At 36.9% G+C, this 17,668-nt stretch overlaps 1 protein-coding gene across 11 annotated transcripts in view; it reads left to right on the forward strand.

Moving 5' to 3' along the window:
* Positions 1 to 17,668, forward strand: part of RBFOX2 (RNA binding fox-1 homolog 2) — a 253,113-nt gene that overhangs the window by 198,643 nt on the left and 36,802 nt on the right. For all 11 annotated transcript variants that reach the window (XM_063074843.1, XM_063074851.1, XM_063074853.1 and 8 more), the window contains one exon: positions 885 to 1,109. In XM_063074843.1, coding sequence (XP_062930913.1) covers positions 885 to 1,109 — 225 coding nt within the window. The remainder of the gene's footprint in view (positions 1 to 884; positions 1,110 to 17,668) is intronic.

Below are 17,668 nucleotides of genomic sequence, written 5' to 3' on the forward strand. Positions count from 1 at the left end.
GGATCCCAAATAAGCATCTGGGAATGGTGTCACAGGGAAGGGTGTCCTGCTGTGTTGTTAGCCTTATGATGCTAGCAGTAATTATGAAAAACACTTCCAAATTCTTTTTGGTCTGGGAAGTTTTTGTCTATTTCTAATATTTTGAATTAAAAGAAAGATTTTTTTTATTATTAACCTAGTAGCCAAGACTTAAATGAATCTCTCTCTGCCATGATATTCAAATATTAATTTTTTAGAAATATACTTTCTTCTGAACTTGCTCTAAAAATCTAGAGGTTCGTGTTGTTTTGTTTTGAGACTTTAATTTATAATGTCATTCTACCGAGTACTATGAATTATAATTTTAAGGAAATAATGTTTCCCTTTGGTTTCCTCCTAAGGATTGCTAAAGGATGAGAGAGTATTCTAAAGAAAATACTAACAGCTCAAGCTGACTTTAGCTCCTTTAGCTTATCTGGTATGAGAAATTCTCTGGCACTTTTTAAAAACTTGGTTTAAAGGAAAATTTTTTACCCTTTGGTATCCACTCAACTTTAATATGGCTGTGGACCTGTCTAGTAACCATATGATTACTAGACATAATTGGCATAAGTTGCGGTGTGTGTGTGTTTACATACGTATGAGGATACTTCAAAAGTTTGTGGAAAAATAGAATTAAAAGATAATACGAAACTTTTCATGAACTTTTTGAAGTACCCTCGTACATCTGTATGTGTATGTATAACAATATTTTCCCCAATTCTGGGGCAATAAATGTTTGGTTATGCCTGTGCAATGAGAGAATATTCAGAGAATTCTGTATAACTCACCTTAAAAATAGTTATGTAATGAGGATTTGAAATTACTTTTTCTCCTTTTTTTCTCTGTCTCATTGTTTGTTTTAGGGTAACCAAGAGCCAACAACAACTCCTGACGCAATGGTTCAGCCTTTTACTACCATCCCATTTCCACCACCTCCACAGAATGGAATTCCCACAGAATACGGAGTGCCACACACTCAGGACTATTCCGGCCAGACCAGTGAGCATAACCTGACACTCTATGGAAGTACGCAAGCCCACGGAGAGCAGAGTAGCAACTCCCCCAGCACACAAAATGGATCTCTTACGGTATGTGAATTAGGAGGTGGGAAATAGAAGGAATCATGTCAATCATATTGAAATCTTCACCTTAATCATAAGACCAGAAAACACTGAATTAATTTAGCTTTTACGTTTGTTATGTAGCATTTATGTAGTATGTTATGGTAGTCCTATTGTTGTTTTCTTGTATGTGATCAGTTGATTTTCTCTTGCTGATTTCAAGATTTTCTGTTTGTCTTTGGCTTGAGCAGTTTCACTATGATGTGTCTAGGGGTAGATCTCTTTGTTTTTATCATACTTGGGGTCTTCTGAGATTTGGGGATCTATAGATTAATGTTTTTCATCAAATTTGGGATGTTTTTGACCATTTTTTCATCAAATATTTGTTCTTTTCTTCTCTCTTCCTGGACCTCCCATTCATTACATGTGTATTAGGATTAAGACACTTGCTGTTCTCCCACAGGGTTTTTTGTTTGTTTCTTTCTTTTTAAAATTTAATCTGAATCTAGACAGAATCTGGAGTTTTGTTCATTTTTCCGTAATCTTTTTTGTTTTTTAGATTGGGTAATTTCTGTTGATCTCTTTTTGAGTTCACTCATTCTTTGTTTTGCCATCTTAAATCTTAAATTGAGCTTCTCTATTAAATGTTTTATTTCAGTTATTATACTTTTTAACTCTAGAATTTCTATTTATAATTTATATTTATTGAGATTTCTTGTCATCATATTTTAATTCTCTAAATATATTTGTATTTGCTACTTTGATGTCATCTGCTGAAGTCAACATCTGAGTCTGTTTCTAGTTTCTACTTTTTTTCTTGAATGTGGGTCACACTTTTCTGTTTCTTTGCATGTCTTGTAATTTTTAAGTGAAAATTGGACATTTTAGTAATGTAGTGACTCTGGAGTCTTATTTATTTTCCTGAGAATTTTGTGTGTGTTGTGTTTTAAATAAGTTGCCCAGACTTAAGTGGAATTTGACTCCTGCATAGTGTGTAGCCACTGATGTTTCTGCTTAGTGATGTTCATTCTTCTTTTTACTTTTTAGCCTGGCTGCAAGTCCCTCCTGTGTCTCCATAGCTTAATGGTCAGCCAGTGATTAGGGCAGAGGTTGTATGCAAGCACCTGGAACTTGTAGAGCTTCCACCCTCTATTGTCCAACTGCTTGTGGGTTGGGAAGTGTGTTCAAAGTTCATCCATTTCTCAAGTCTGTATTGAGTTTTTTCTTTGTGTTGAAACCTCTCGTGTCTCCCTTCCTCATCCGTGTAGTTTCACAGCCACTCAGGGATGTGAAGAGAACATATCTAGCCCTTCTATGATTCTCTTCTTTTCAGGATCTCTCCTTTAGATTTCTGGCTGGTCCACAACTCACTCCAATCAGACCACATCTTCAAGCTAAAAGAACTTTGGGTTCTCTCTGTTGGGTTTACACTATGTTTGCCACTTTTAGCTGACAAAACTGTGGGTTCACCCCATTGCCCCAAGTTACGTCTGCCCTGGTTTTCAAAAGCTGCTAGTTTTTATGGCCTCAGCCCTATCCTGATAAAACTAAATTTTAAGGCATTAAGTTTACAGACTCCTGGTGGTGTTACCCTAATCTCTAGCAATTTTTCAGGAAATTTCTTTATTTATTGCCAGCCTTTGGTTGATTTCCAGAATGCTGAAATGGCTGTTTTTTGACAACTTTATCTAGTTTTCTTATTGTTCTTTTGTTTTGAGGAAAGGATTCACTGACCTGTTCAAGCCACATAGCTAAAAATCCCTTTCCTGAACCATTTTATGGCATTTACAATTGCTCATTGTACCTCTCCTCATCATTGCCCATTTCTCTTTCTCTTTTTTCCCTTATTGCCACAATTTCCCATTGTTTCAGACCCCTAGATTATATGTTTCTAGTGATAGTGAGTAAAGGCAAGCTCTGCACCTTAATATACATATATACTTATTTATGTATTACTAAATATAAGTATGAGGGTACCTCAAAAGTTCATGGAAAAATAGCATTAAAAGATAATATGAATCAATCACTCTGTACCCCATAAATATGTACAATTATTATATGTCAATTACAAGCTTTTTTTATGGATTCCCATAATGGCTAGCTGCCAAAAATTAAAATAAAATAAAAAATTTTTTAATTGAAAAAAGAAAGATGATGTGAATCTTTCCATGAACTTTTTGAAGTACTCTTGTATATATTTAATATAAATACTTATATACTTATTTATTATTTATTTATTATAAATATATATTTATAAAATATTTATTATACTATGTTTCTAATCCATATCAGAAACTGTTCATATATAATTTTGCATATGACCAATTTGAGTTCCTAAAGAAATATTGAAATAACAGAAATCCATATGTATAGATTGTGAGTTTATTGGTGCTAAAAATAGTTGAGGAGAAAATGGAAAATCCTTTGAGTTGTGCCTATGAACAGAGTTAGCACAAGTTCTATAAATTTAGGAAATTGTTAACAATAAAATGAGGAATTATTAGGAAACTTTTTTTAAGTGTACATTTCAAATGTGAGGGTGAATTCACTGCTTTTAAGCCATTTACCTTTGAAAAGTGTGTGCAGGGGTCTATATAGAGAGAAAGAGATTGAGCATATGTAGAAAGATTGCATATTGAGATTGAGCAATAGGGCAGGCAGTACATCATAAAATCTAAAATTGACAACATCTAGATTATTCTATTAAACTTTAATATCTGCTTATATGTCTCTTAAAATGGTGTAGTAATTCATGTGGCCAATTAAATTTGAAAGGTAGATAGGAAGCATTATTATTTACAAATCAATTGGTATCTTAAATTTATTTAGCACTTTTCAGTTTAAAAATTGCTTCCACATGGGGTGGGGGGAGGGAGATGTAGGTCAAAGGATGCAAAATAGCAGATATGTAGGATAAAAAAGTTTAGAGAGCTCATGTACAATATGAGGACCATAGTTAATAATAGTATATTATAGTCAAGATTTTTGCTAAATGAATAGGTTGTAGCTGCTCTTGTGCCACCATAAAGAGGGTATCTGAGATGATGCATATATTCATTTGCTTCACTACAGTAACCATTTTACTATCTATATATACATCTCATAACATCATGTTGTGTACTTTAAATATAAACAAAATTTATTTTTAAAAAATGCTTCCTCAAATGGTATTTTATTGTGGTTTGTAAAATAGCCCTTTGTGGTATATTAGGGTTTTACAGTTGGGGAATTCTAAGTCTCCACTCTACCACTCTTACTCCCTCTCTCCAACCCAATGAAAGAAGATTGGATATATATTCACTGGTCCTCTTAGCAGGTGTTTAGCATCTTTTCCCACTCAGTCCAACTGCTGTTTCTGCTAGAAACCCTTCCTTGACTTTTCTAGGAAAGGCCAAATTTATGTATCTTTCCTTTGGGCTCAAGTAGAATCCTGAGCTGGATTCTTCTTTTGGAATTTATGGAATTTATAAGCTGTGGTGTTTTTTGTTCACTTTTGTCTCCTTGACTAATCTGTAAGCTTTTAAAGAAAAAGGTCCTTTTTTTGTTCATCTTCGCATTTCCTGACTTATCAGTGTCTGGCATGTATTAGCTACTAAGTAATTCCTTATCTGAAAAAATGAAACAAGGTACAGGTGTAGTATGGCAATTCTGAGGAGAGAGAAGCTGAGGCTTCTTGGTGAAGGTAGTGATTAGAGTTCAAACATGCATGGTGGTGGGAAGAGTTAAGAAAGTCAGTTCTTAAAGCATCGTTGGAGATATGAGAAAGATCAAAATGGCTTTGGAAAAAAGCATGGCTGCTTTTTTGGCTGAAGCTTTGGGTGTTTGGTGGAGACTAGTGGGAAATAAAGTAGGAGAAAGGTCAGTTGAGTACAAATTGGGAGGAGTATTTAAATCCCAGGCTGAGGGCTTCCTGTCAAGATGGCAGAATAGATAGTCCCCAGCATCACTCTACCACAAATCAACCAATTTGCAACTATTAAAAAGCAACAACAGCCAAGTTGGGGCCACTAGAGATCAGGAGAAGAGGAGGAGAGACCTATGGAGTGCATGAAGGTGGGAAAAGCCAGGATGAGAGAAAGAAAGAACCACTCCAATGATCATTTCGAGCCCTGGCTGCTTCAAGGCTGGAGCTGCTGAGCACACGGAGCAGGAGCTGGCAAAAACTGTAGCAGTGCCCTTTGGATGAAGTTGTTTGGAGGCAGCAGGGGAGAAGAGGGCCTTGGTGGCCCCCAGGACAGCAAGACCACTAACAGGTTCCTGTAGACCCACATAGGAGTGACGAGCCACAACAACTGAAAAAAAGGAGCCACTCAGAGGCCGGTGAGTCATCGCAAGGGACCAGAGCACAACCCATCCCATGGGAAGTGTTTGGAGCATGGGAGGTAGGGGAGACAGGCCCACTGGAAGAACACTGGGCATAGCAAGGACAGCTGATCTGCCCGCAGTTAGCACAGGACCACTCAGAGGAGACTAGTCAGGAATATAGATCTTGAGGGGGTGCAGTTTGCTGAAAAGACTCAGGTCCAGACCAGGGTTTCCACACAACCCAGTTACCAGATCACACAGACCTGGAAGTATCTATAAAGTCAGCCATTAAAACCTGAGCTGCACAAAAAGCCTTCCCCAGGGAATCAGCAGCAAAGCAACAATTTAGCTCAACCACAGAGCTCAAGTGCTGGTCCCCACAGGATGTTCCCCCATTTTAGAAGTAAGCAAAGGACAATAAATTAGTTCCAGTGCAGAGTTTAAGTGGTAAGAAGAGCAAATAATCCAACACAGAACTGGAAGAAAAAAAAATACCCACAGACCAGAGGCAAAGTTTATATTAACTAGTAAAGGTCTCACATCACCAAAGAACACCTATAAAACCTAGAAGGATCAGAAGTCCCCTGGGCTACCAAGCCAGGGAGGGGTGAAGGCTGGGGGCCTCAGCCATGCTTCCTAACACCTGCAATCAGCCCCGTGATGACCATTGAGCCACTGCAGGAAGCACCCTGGGCTCCCGAGTAGGGGTGGTGGGGGTCAAGGGCTTCAGCCACATCCCTCTGACATCTGCACCCAGCCCAGCAATGCTGGAACCACCACTGGAAGCCCACTGGTCTCCCCTGCAGGAATGACGGAGATGCCACAGGCCTCAACCCCGCCCGTCCTCCTTCCTCCTTCCACCCTATTTCCTTCTCCCCCTCCCCTTCAACTGCTCCACAACAGCATCATAGAATGTAAAAAAAATAACATTAATAAACAATTTAAAAATTTATAAATTTAATAAATAAATGCCAGGCTGAGAAATATGGACATTATTCAAGGTTTTGAGCAAGGAAATGAAGTGAGCAGAATTGTGCTTCCAGAAGATTAATCTATTGCAGCGTATCCAGGATGAGTAGAGGAGCAGGGAAACTGGTTAAGAAAGAGGCGTGCTTGGAGTCAGTAGTGTTGTTCTGAACTAGAAGGATGCAGTGGTTATGTAGAGGAGGGATTGAACCCAAGGGAAATTATGAAGGTAGAATATACAGGATTTGACAGCTGATTGGATGAGAAAAATAGGGAGAACAGTCAAAGATTGTGTCATCCTTACTGTAATAACTGTGTCTTGAATAAATCATTTTACCTCCAAGTTTCAGATTCCTCATCTGTCAAATGAAGCTAATAATGCCTACCTAACTCTACAGGGTTGTAGTGAGAATAAATTAGAAATGCTTTGGAAATTACTTATTTAAATAGTTCTTAAAGATAATTTCTTTCAGCCATCTTAGGTCTTTTAAGATCAATTGTCTCTATTCATACTATCTGTATTTTTTTTTTTTTTAACTGTGAGCTACAGGTGCATTTTAGTGTAGATCTTGTTTTTGTTGGATAGTCTTGTTTTGTTGATGGAGAGAACAAAAAGGAAGGACTTCAGTTATAAAAATGAGAACTAAGCATTGAAATCTTGGATTTTTAATTTTTAAAATGTATTTTAGAAATCGATTTTAAAGTCACACTAGAAGCTGCTGCTGCTTTTAAGATGAGAAGCTTGTTTTGACAGTCAGTTGGTCCCATACTTTGCATTAGCAAAAGAGGTAGCAGTTAGGGGTCTACTGCCTGGGCTGTCAGACACCTTATCACTGAGCCTGCCTACAGAGAAGAAAGGACCTCAGTTCCTACATGTTTAGATATTTTTCTAAATGGCAACAAGCATAAATAACCAACGTATTTGAAGTAGATGAGCTTTAGTGAATAATCTTCAGATACGAGGTTTATATTTGTGTACATACTCTCACTCCCTATTGGATTGTATTTTCCTCGAGGGCAGGAGATAATACTTGCCCTCTTTTTATCACCCCTACTGGTATATAATGGATGTTTACTAAGTGCTTTTTAATGGTGAGGGTGGGGGGGACTTATAAAAGTATAGTTAAGCATCTGTGATTGATTAATTGATAGATTTATTGATTAGTAATAAGATATTAGTCTGATGTTATTATGTTTTCAAATAACTAGAAGAGAGGATTTAAATGTTCCCAGCACAAAGAAATGGTAAATATTTGAGGTGATGGATATACCAATTATTCTGATTTGGTCATTACACATTGAAGACATGAATTGAAATATCACACTGTAACCCACAAATATTTACAATTATTGTGTCAATTTAAAAAATAAACAAAGAATAAGAAAATGAAAAGTTTTTATTTTACCTTCAAAAAAAAATACTGAGTTAACATGCCCATTTAGGTAACAGAATTCATTTCTTCAAGATTCTTTGACGTAATGTAAACACTTACCTTGTCTTTCTGAGTTTGACATAGTTGGAATTTTTTACTTAGGAGACAGAATGTTATTGAGTCTTTCACTTAAATGGGAAGTTTTCCTAACTAGATAATTAGAAAAATAAAAAATATTTATTTCCCCCTACACAATCTTCAAAACAAAATTTAGAGCTACCATTTTAAAAATCAAAGTATTAGTGCTGACTGGATCAAAAAGCAGGACCCAACTATATGCTGCCTACAAGAGACCCACCTCACCCATAAAGATTCACACAGACTAAGAGTGAAAGGATGGAAAAAGATTTACCATGCAAACAGAAAAGAAAAACGAGCTGGAGTGGCTATTCTTATATCTGACAAAATAGACTTTAAACTAAAAACCATAAAAAGAGACAATGAGGGACACTACTTAATGATAAAAGGACTGATCCATCAAGAAGACATAACAATCATAAATATGTACGCACCCAATGTTGGAGCAGCCAGATTTATAAAACAAACTCTATTAGACCTAAAGAAGGAAATAGACACTAATACCATAATAGCAGGGGACCTGAACACTCCACTGTCAATATTAGACAGATCATCTAGGCAAAGAATCAGTAGAGAAACACAAGATCTAAACAAGACTCTAGACCAATTGGAATTGGCAGATATCTACAGAACATTCCACCCAACAACCTCAGAATATTCATTCTTCTCATCAGCACATGGATCATTCTCCAGGATAGATCACATATTAGGTCACAAATCAAGTCTCAATAAATTCAAAACAATTGGAATTATCCCATGTATCTTCTCAGACCACAATGGATTAAAACTAGAAATTAATAACAAACAAAACTCTGGAAACTATACAAACACATGGAAATTAAACAGCATTCTACTTAATGACATATGGGTCCAAGAAGAAATCAAGCAGGAAATCAAAAAGTTTATTGAAACTAATGAAAACAATGATACATCATACCAAAACCTGTGGGATACTGCAAAAGCAGTATTGAGGGGAAAATTTATTGCATTAAATGCTCACTTCAGAAGAATGGAAAGATGGCAAGTGAACAACCTAACACTTCACCTTAAAGAACTAGAAAAACAAGAACAATCCAATCCTAAAGTTAGCAGACGGAAAGAAATCATTAAGATCAGAGCAGAACTGAATGAAATTGAAAACCAAAAAACAATTCAAAAGATCAACGAATCAAAAAGTTGGTTTTTTGAAAAGATAAATAAAATTGACAAACCATTAGCATGGCTAACAAAAAAAAGAAGAGAGAAGACTCAAATAAGAAAAATTAGAAATGAAAAAGGCGATATTACAACTGATTCATCTGAAATACAAGGAATCATTCGAGACTACTATAAACAACTATACGCCAACAAATTTGAAAATCTGGAGGAAATGGATAAATTTCTGGACACACACAAGCTCCCAAAACTGAACCGTGAAGACGTAGAAAATTTGAACAGACCAATAACAATAAAGGAGATTGAAGCTGTTATCAGAAGGCTCCCAACAAAGAAAAGCCCAGGACCAGATGGATTCACAGCAGAATTTTACCAAACATTCAAAGAGGAATTGACACCGATTCTTTACAAACTATTCCAAAAGATTGAAACGGACGCAAATCTCCCAAACTCATTCTATGAAGCAAACATCATCCTGATACCAAAACCAGGTAAAGATATAACCAAAAAAGAAAACTACAGGCCGATATCCTTGATGAATATAGATGCAAAAATCCTCACTAAAATACTAGCAAACAGAATACAGCAACACATACGAAAAATTATTCATCACGATCAAGTGGGATTCATCCCAGGGATGCAAGGTTGGTTCAACATACGCAAATCAATAAATGTGATACACCATATTAATAAACTCAAACACAAGGACCATATGATCATCTCTATAGATGCTGAAAAAGCATTTGATAAAGTTCAGCACTCATTCATGACAAAGACCCTCTATAAGTTAGGTATAGAGGGAAAGTATCTCAACATAATTAAAGCCATATATGACAAACCCACTGCCAATATCATCCTGAATGGGGAAAAGCTGAAAGCTTTTCCCTTAAGAACAGGCACTAGACAAGGATGCCCACTCTCACCACTTCTATTCAACATAGTGTTGGAAGTACTAGCCAGAGCAATCAGAGAAGAGAAGGAAATAAAGGGCATCCAGATTGGAAAAGATGAAGTCAAACTGTCCCTGTTTGCAGATGACATGATCCTATATATCGGACAGCCTAAAACCTCTACAAAAAAACTGTTGGAATTGATAAATGATTTCAGCACAGTAGCAGGATACAAAATCAACACACAAAAATCAGTAGCATTTCTTTTCTCCAATAGTGAACATGCAGAAGGAGAAATCAAGAAAGCCTGCCCATTTACAATAGCCACCAAAACAATAAAATACTTAGGAATTGAGTTAACCAAGGATGTGAAAAATCTCTATAATGAGAACTACAAACCACTGCTGAGAGAAATTAGAGAGGATACAAGAAGATGGAAAGATATTCCATGCTCTTGGATTGGAAGAATCAACATAGTGAAAATGTCCATACTACCCAAAGTGATATACAAATTCAATGCAATCCCCATCAAAATTCCAAAGACATTTTTCTCAGAAATGGAAAAAACTATTCAGACATTTATATGGAACAATAAAAGACCACGAATAGCCAAAGCAATGCTCAGCAAAAAAAATAAAGCTGGAGGCATAACACTACCTGACTTTAAGCTATACTACAAAGCTATAATAACCAAAACAGTATGGTACTGGCATAAAAACAGACACACTGACCAATGGAATAGAATAGAGAATCCAGAAATCAACCCACACACTTACTGCCATCTGATCTTTGACAAAGGCACCAAGCCTATTCAGTGGCGAAGGGACTGCCTCTTCAGCAAGTGGTGCTGGGATAACTGGATATCGATATGCAGGAGAATGAAACTAGATCCATACCTCTCACCGTATACTAAAATCAACTCAAAATGGATTAAGGATTTAAATATACACCCTGAGACAATAAAACTTCTTAAAGAAAACATAGGAGAAACACTTCAGGAAATAGGACTGGGCACAGACTTCATGAATACGACCCCAAAAGCACGGGCAACCAAAGGAAAAATAAACAAATGGGATTATATCAAACTAAAAAGCTTCTGCACAGCAAAAGAAACAATTAAAAGAGTTAAAAGACAACCAACAGAGTGGGAGAAAATATTTGCAAAATATACATCTGACAAAGGATTAATATCCAGAATATATAAGGAACTCAAACAACTTTACAAGAAGAAAACAAGCAACCCAATTAAAAAATGGGCAAAAGAGCTAAGTAGGCATTTCTCTAAGGAAGATATCCAAATGGCCAACAGACATATGAAAAAATGCTCAACATCACTCAGCATCCGGGAAATGCAAATCAAAACCACATTGAGATACCATCTAACCCCAGTTAGGATGGCTAAAATCCAAAAGACTCTGAACGATAAATGCTGGCGAGGCTGCGGAGAAAAAGGAACTCTCATACATTGTTGGTGGGACTGCAAAATGGTGCAGCCTCTATGGAAAATGGTATGGAGGTTCCTTAAACAATTGCAAATAGATCTACCATACGACCCAGCCATCCCACTGTTGGGAATATACCCAGAGGAATGGAAATCATCAAGTCGAAGGTATACCTGTTCCCCAATGTTCATCGCAGCACTCTTTACAATAGCCAAGAGTTGGAACCAGCCCAAATGCCCATCATCAGATGAGTGGATACGGAAAATGTGGTACATCTACACAATGGAATACTACTCAGCTATAAAAACGAATGAAATACTGCCATTTGCAACAACATGGATGGACCTTGAGAGAATTATATTAAGTGAAACAAGTCAGGCACAGAAAGAGAAATACCACATGTTCTCACTTATTGGAGGGAGCTAAACATTAATATATAAATTCACACACACACATACACACACACACACAAACCGGGGGGGGGGGAGAAGATATAACAACCACAATTATTTGAAGTTGATACAACAAGCAAACAGAAAGGACATTGTCGGGGGGGAGGGGGGGAGGGAGAAGGGAGGGAGGTTTTGGTGATGGGAAGCAATAATCAGCTACAATGTATATTGACAAAATAAAATTATAAAAAAAAAAAAAAAAAATCAAAGTATTAGTCCTTAAATAAGTTTTTTAAAAATATAACATATACAAGGGCAATAGCTAGTTACCAGTAGCAACAAAAAAACTAAAATATTTGAATACTTACTCTGTACCAGATATCGTGTGAAGCAAATTCTGTGTATTAACTCCATTGAATTATCACAACCACCTTGTGAAACAGACACTGATATTACTTTACTTTTACAGATGAAGAAATTGAAACTTGGAGAGATTCAGTAACTTGTCCAAGTTCACACAACTAATAAGCAGTGATGTGAGGATTTGAACACAGGTTATGAATATAGATAAGAGCTAGAGGGAGAGAGTGTAGTAAAGTGGAGTTGTTAAGAGATGCTTTCAGGAGGTAGGTGCTTCCTCCCCTAAACCTTGATGAACCCATAGTGCATAGTGGAGGGCAGTGAGCAGTGCTCTATGGCAGTGGTTTTCCCAGTATGGTCCACAGATCACTGGCAGTTCCCAAGACTTTTTCAGGGGGCTACAAGGTCAAACTCTTTTCACGATAATACTAAGGCATTACTTGCCATTTTCACCATATTGGCTTTGGCAATCAGTACAAAAGCAACAGTGGGTAAAATCACTGATGCCTTATAAATCAAGGCATGGCCCCAAACTGTGCTGTTGGCAGTCATTATATTCTTCACTTTATGAACTCACAGGAAAATCAAAAAAAGCAGATTCACTTGAAAATGTCCTAGATGAAGCAGTAAAAAGTATTAATTTTATGGAATCCCCACCTTTGAGTACATGATCTTTTTCATATTCTATGTGGCAAAATAGAAAGTATTCATAAAGCATTTGTGCTGCATACCAAAATACTTCCATTGCCTCAAGGAAAAAAGTACTGTGTGATTGAGTTGCAAGCTGAACTAGCTGCTTTGTTCATGGAGCACCATTTTTTATCTTTCATTTCTCTGCGATAAGTTAGAATTGCCCAGTGTCTCCTGTATCTCATAGCACTTGAAGGTGCTTTGCAGATTGGTGACACTAAAACGTAGCTGAGAAGTTATAGCTTTTAACTCTGTGTTCATTTGCCCAAATGAGGACTTCTGGAACATAATGGAAAAAATGGGGCCCAAATTCTTCTATCCCATTGTATATTGTTGTGCCATACAGGTTTTCCTAATCTAAAATCCAAAATGCTCCAAGTTCCAAAACTTTTTGAGTGCCAACAAGATGCTCAAAGAAAATGCTCATTGAAACATTTCACATTTCAAATTTTCAGATTATGGATACTCAACTGGTTCTGCAAATGTTCCAGAAGCTGGAATTCGAAACACTTCTGGTCCCAAGCAGTTTGGATAAGGGAAACTCAACTTGTATTACTTTCAGCCTGCAGCATAAGTATAATTAGCATGTTCTATTTCCAGGCTAGAATTATAGGCCTTGGACTACAAAGGAATTCATTTATCCAGCCATCATTTTTCCAAGAGAGACTCATATTTTTTTCCCCAAAGTAATAAAAGATGGACTACATTGAGCCTACAAAAATTATCCACATCCTTTATATATTTATGTGTGTAATTAATCCTTTAGCACCAGAGTTTTAATGTCCTTGAGCACCTTCACAATTTCCAAGCTGGATCCATGAGCAATCTATAGCCTGGTTTGAGAATGTAAGAGGAGTTGCCAGAAAAAAACCTCACTTAGAACTTAGAACCAGGCATGGATATTTTTGAATGGAGAAAACTGCCCTTTGGATCAATGTCAAGAACCAAGGCATCCTTTCAGCACATTGTTAATATTACTTGGTCAGAGAATGATCACGGAAGGGAAAAAACAACCTTGGGAGTTATTTATGCTATCGGTAAAGTTGCTCAGCTGCTAACAATAGAAAATAAAGCAAACCAATGCTGTTATTGACTAAGATTTTTCTTAGAACAGTTTAACTGTCCACTTTTCACGAAGAGAAGGCCTAAAAACTTTTATTACTGTTTCTCTCTGATTTGTGTTTTTCAGCAATTAGTAGTCTGTGTTGGGATAAACTAAAGTGAGAATGCCAGGTGGGAAGTATGGACTCATTTAGTTATATTAATAAAGCATGGCCAATATTTTCTATTCTTATTTCCACTATGTATAGAAAACCACTTTTTGGCCCCTTTGAGTACCAATTTAGTAGTTCTCTGGCTTATTTCCTAATTAAATGTTAGTGAGCCTTTGCTGGTATTCTTTTCTCTCCTGTTTTTCCCCCTTCATAGCCTGATCTACTCCTCTTCCCTCCAGGAACAGAGTCCATGTCACCTCTGGTGTAGCCTTCTCCATCTCTTACCCCATGCCTATCTCCACCCCAGAATTCTTGCTTCTTCAGATGAAGGTCGTAAGAGGGTGAGAATGGGATGCACATGTGTTCCCCCTTCTAATGAGAAGAAAAGAAGAGAGGATGGGTGTGGTACTAGACAGGCGAAGGTTTAACGGTGGAAACTGGGCTGCCTAGTTTTGAATTTTTCCTCTGCCACTCACTATGTGACCCTGGGCAACTAACCTAACCTCTTTATGCCTTAGTTTCTTCCTCTGTCATTTGAGGACATACTACCTGCCTCAGAGAGTTATTGTGAGGGTTAAAGAAAATAATGCCTGTAACATATGGTGTAATGTAAAGGTTAAGAACATATACTCTGGAGCCAGACTGCCTGGGTTCGAATTCCTACTCCATTACCTAGGCAGTCTTTCTATTCCTCAGACTTCTTGTCTGAAAAATGGAGATAAAAAAATAGTGTCTACTGTGTTCTCATTAAAAAAATAAAAACACTACTATTGCGTAGGGTTGTTGAAAGAATTAACATTAATTACTGTATGTAAAATACATAGGCCAGTGTCTAGCAACTAGAAAACACTAAGTATTATTAAAAGGCTTAGATTAGTATCTGGCATAGATTATGTACTCAGGAAATAGTTGCCATTTTACAGGGAATTCCTATGTTTCAACAAAATTGCATAAGTGGAAAGAAGAAAACATCTGAGGTTTAAAGATAGGAAAGCACGTTTGAAGTAGTATTTGTAGAACGTAGGAACACTAGCTGACTGAAGGAACTTGGTAAGATTGCTGGGCAGCACTGAGGGTCCTTTTTAATTTGGGGACCGTACATCTGTGTTCAGCAACTTAGTTAAATGATTTTCCTTCAGCCATAATTACCTGCCAGGTTCAAGCCTAGATAAAATTGATGGTTGTTTCGTTCAGGTTGCAGTTTTTGTAGGCAGACTCAACCAAGGGGATTGATATGACAGGTTCTGAAACCTAAATTGTATAGATTGGGAAGTAAAGGTGAGAATTCAGAGATAGGGAAGTGGAGAGTCAATGTTTATTGGTTCCATTGGGGTCAAATAATTGTATGGTGGAGATATTTGAGCAAGCAAACTGAAAAGATAATAGTGTCTGTTCAAAAAAATGGGGCATTCCAATTAGCCATTTTGATGGTGGTAGAGCAGTTTCAGGTAATGATACGAGCAAGTTAAAATATTTGTGTTAAAAATCTGAGGGCTGGACTACAGAGCATAAAAAGAGAATTGTTTGTAATACATCTATCAAAGGCTCATATCCAGAATTAATAAAGAACTCCTACAGATTATTATCAATAAAACCAGTCAACCTAATAGAAAATGGGCAAAGGATTTGCAGACTTTCACAAAAGAGGATATCAAAATGTCCAATCAACATATGAAAAGGTGATAAGTTTCATTAATCATCAGGGAAATGCAAATTAAAGCCACAGTGTGCTATCACCACCTCCCACTAGAATAGTTAAAAAGGATAATACTAAAAACAGCTAGAATTCCTATACACAGTGAATGGGAGTATGTTAGTACAGCCACTTTGGAAAACTTGCAGTATTATTAAGGTTGAAAATGCACGTATTCTTGACCCAGCAAATCCACTTCTAGATATATATGTACACCCAACAGAAATGCCTTCTTGTGTGTACCAAAAGTTGTGTTAATAAGAATGTTCACAGAAGCATAATTCTTAATAGCCAGAAACTGAAAGCAGTTCAAATAAATTCTGTGTGTTTATACTATGGAATAAGAATGGATAAATTACAATATGTATGTGTGTTACATAAGTATGTGTAAAGAAGTCAGACACAAAAGAGTACATATTGTATGATTCCATTTTTTTAAATTAAGATCAAAAATGGAAAAATTTAGCTATGGAGTTAGAAGTCAGGACAGTGGTGACCCTTTGGCAGGGAAACAGTGACTGGAGTGGGCCCCAAGGGTACTCCTGGAGTTTCTTGATCTAATTTGATGGTTACATAGGTGTAGTTTCTTTGTGAAAATTCATTTTGCTTTATGCTTATGATTTGCACATTTTTGTCTGTAGTTAAACTTCTGTTTTAAAATTGCATTAGATCAGAAGGCTTGAGAATTTTGGAAATGATAGTTCAATTTTTCCACTTTCCAGATCTCCCTAGAATGAAAGATTTCATACTTTTTCAAATACAGGTGTTCACTACAAAAAGAGAATTTACCAGTCTGGCTTCTGACCTTCTTAAATTGTCTTCAGGCAGGGCAGTAAAGAACTCTTAAGAGAAACAAGTAAGTAGGGCCGAGCCCGTGGCGCACTCGGTAGAGTGCTGCGCTGGGAGCGCGGCGACGCTCCCACCGCGGGCTCGGATCCTATATAGGAATGACCGGTGCACTCACTGGCTGAGTGCCGGTCACGAAAAACAACAACAACAACAACAAAAAAAAAGAGAAACAAGTAAGTAGCTTGGGCAGCATCCTTTGAAATAATTATTAGTTTTCATTTATTCTGTCACTTCACATACACTATAACAGGTTACATGGACTACATATAGAAGTTATATAAAACTGTGGTTTGCAGCTTGTAGAATCAATCTTTTAAACATTTCTGAGAGTGATACACTGTCACCCCACAGATCAGATCTGGTGGTTTTAAAGTTTGAAGAGAGTTTTATATGATCCAGCTGTGAGATTTAAGAGGCAAGTTTGAAGGTGCTTGAATGAGCATTAGTTGTAATTGAGGCTTACTGTTGCTTTGACTGCATGTTGGTGTCTGTGATGCTGGTTTAGTAACTTAGTGAATTTCATCTTTGAATGGAATTTGTTTTGTTTAGTCTGCATTGTGCCCAGATTGATGATTGAAAACCTTACACTTTCACAAAACATTGCTTTATAGTTCTTCCCTTTTCTGCTATTTTTATATCACATGAATCATTGCACATTTAAGCCATCTGCAAGGCCTGAATGGAATGAGATAAAAAGCTGCCATCACTTAGATTGACACTTGAAAAGCTGGTATTCATTTGGAGTTTATTCCTGATGATCCTTTGTATTTTAAAGTTTCAAATTTCATTTCAAGATGGTTGCTAACATCTCTGAGCCAAAAATGTTTCTGATTCACTGTTTCTTTTAGCTGAGCATTGGGTCAAAGGGAGAAGATCATCCTGTGTCATCCAGAAGAATCTGCTAGGGACTCAGGTCTATCTCAATTGAGATAATAAGAACAGCAAGTTCCATTTCTGTTTTAAAAGTATGTTGGTTTAATCAGCTCAGGAAGCCATCCGGTTTGGCATGTACTTCATAGGGAATAATAAAAACATATAGTTCTTAAACTGCCAGATGAAAACTTTAAAATAAATGTCTTTTTGCATGCCTAGAACGTGTCACACGTGTTAGATATTTGT

The sequence above is a fragment of the Cynocephalus volans genome, chromosome 12, assembly GCF_027409185.1.
Source record: "Cynocephalus volans isolate mCynVol1 chromosome 12, mCynVol1.pri, whole genome shotgun sequence".
Taxonomy (NCBI): Eukaryota; Metazoa; Chordata; class Mammalia; order Dermoptera; family Cynocephalidae; genus Cynocephalus; species Cynocephalus volans.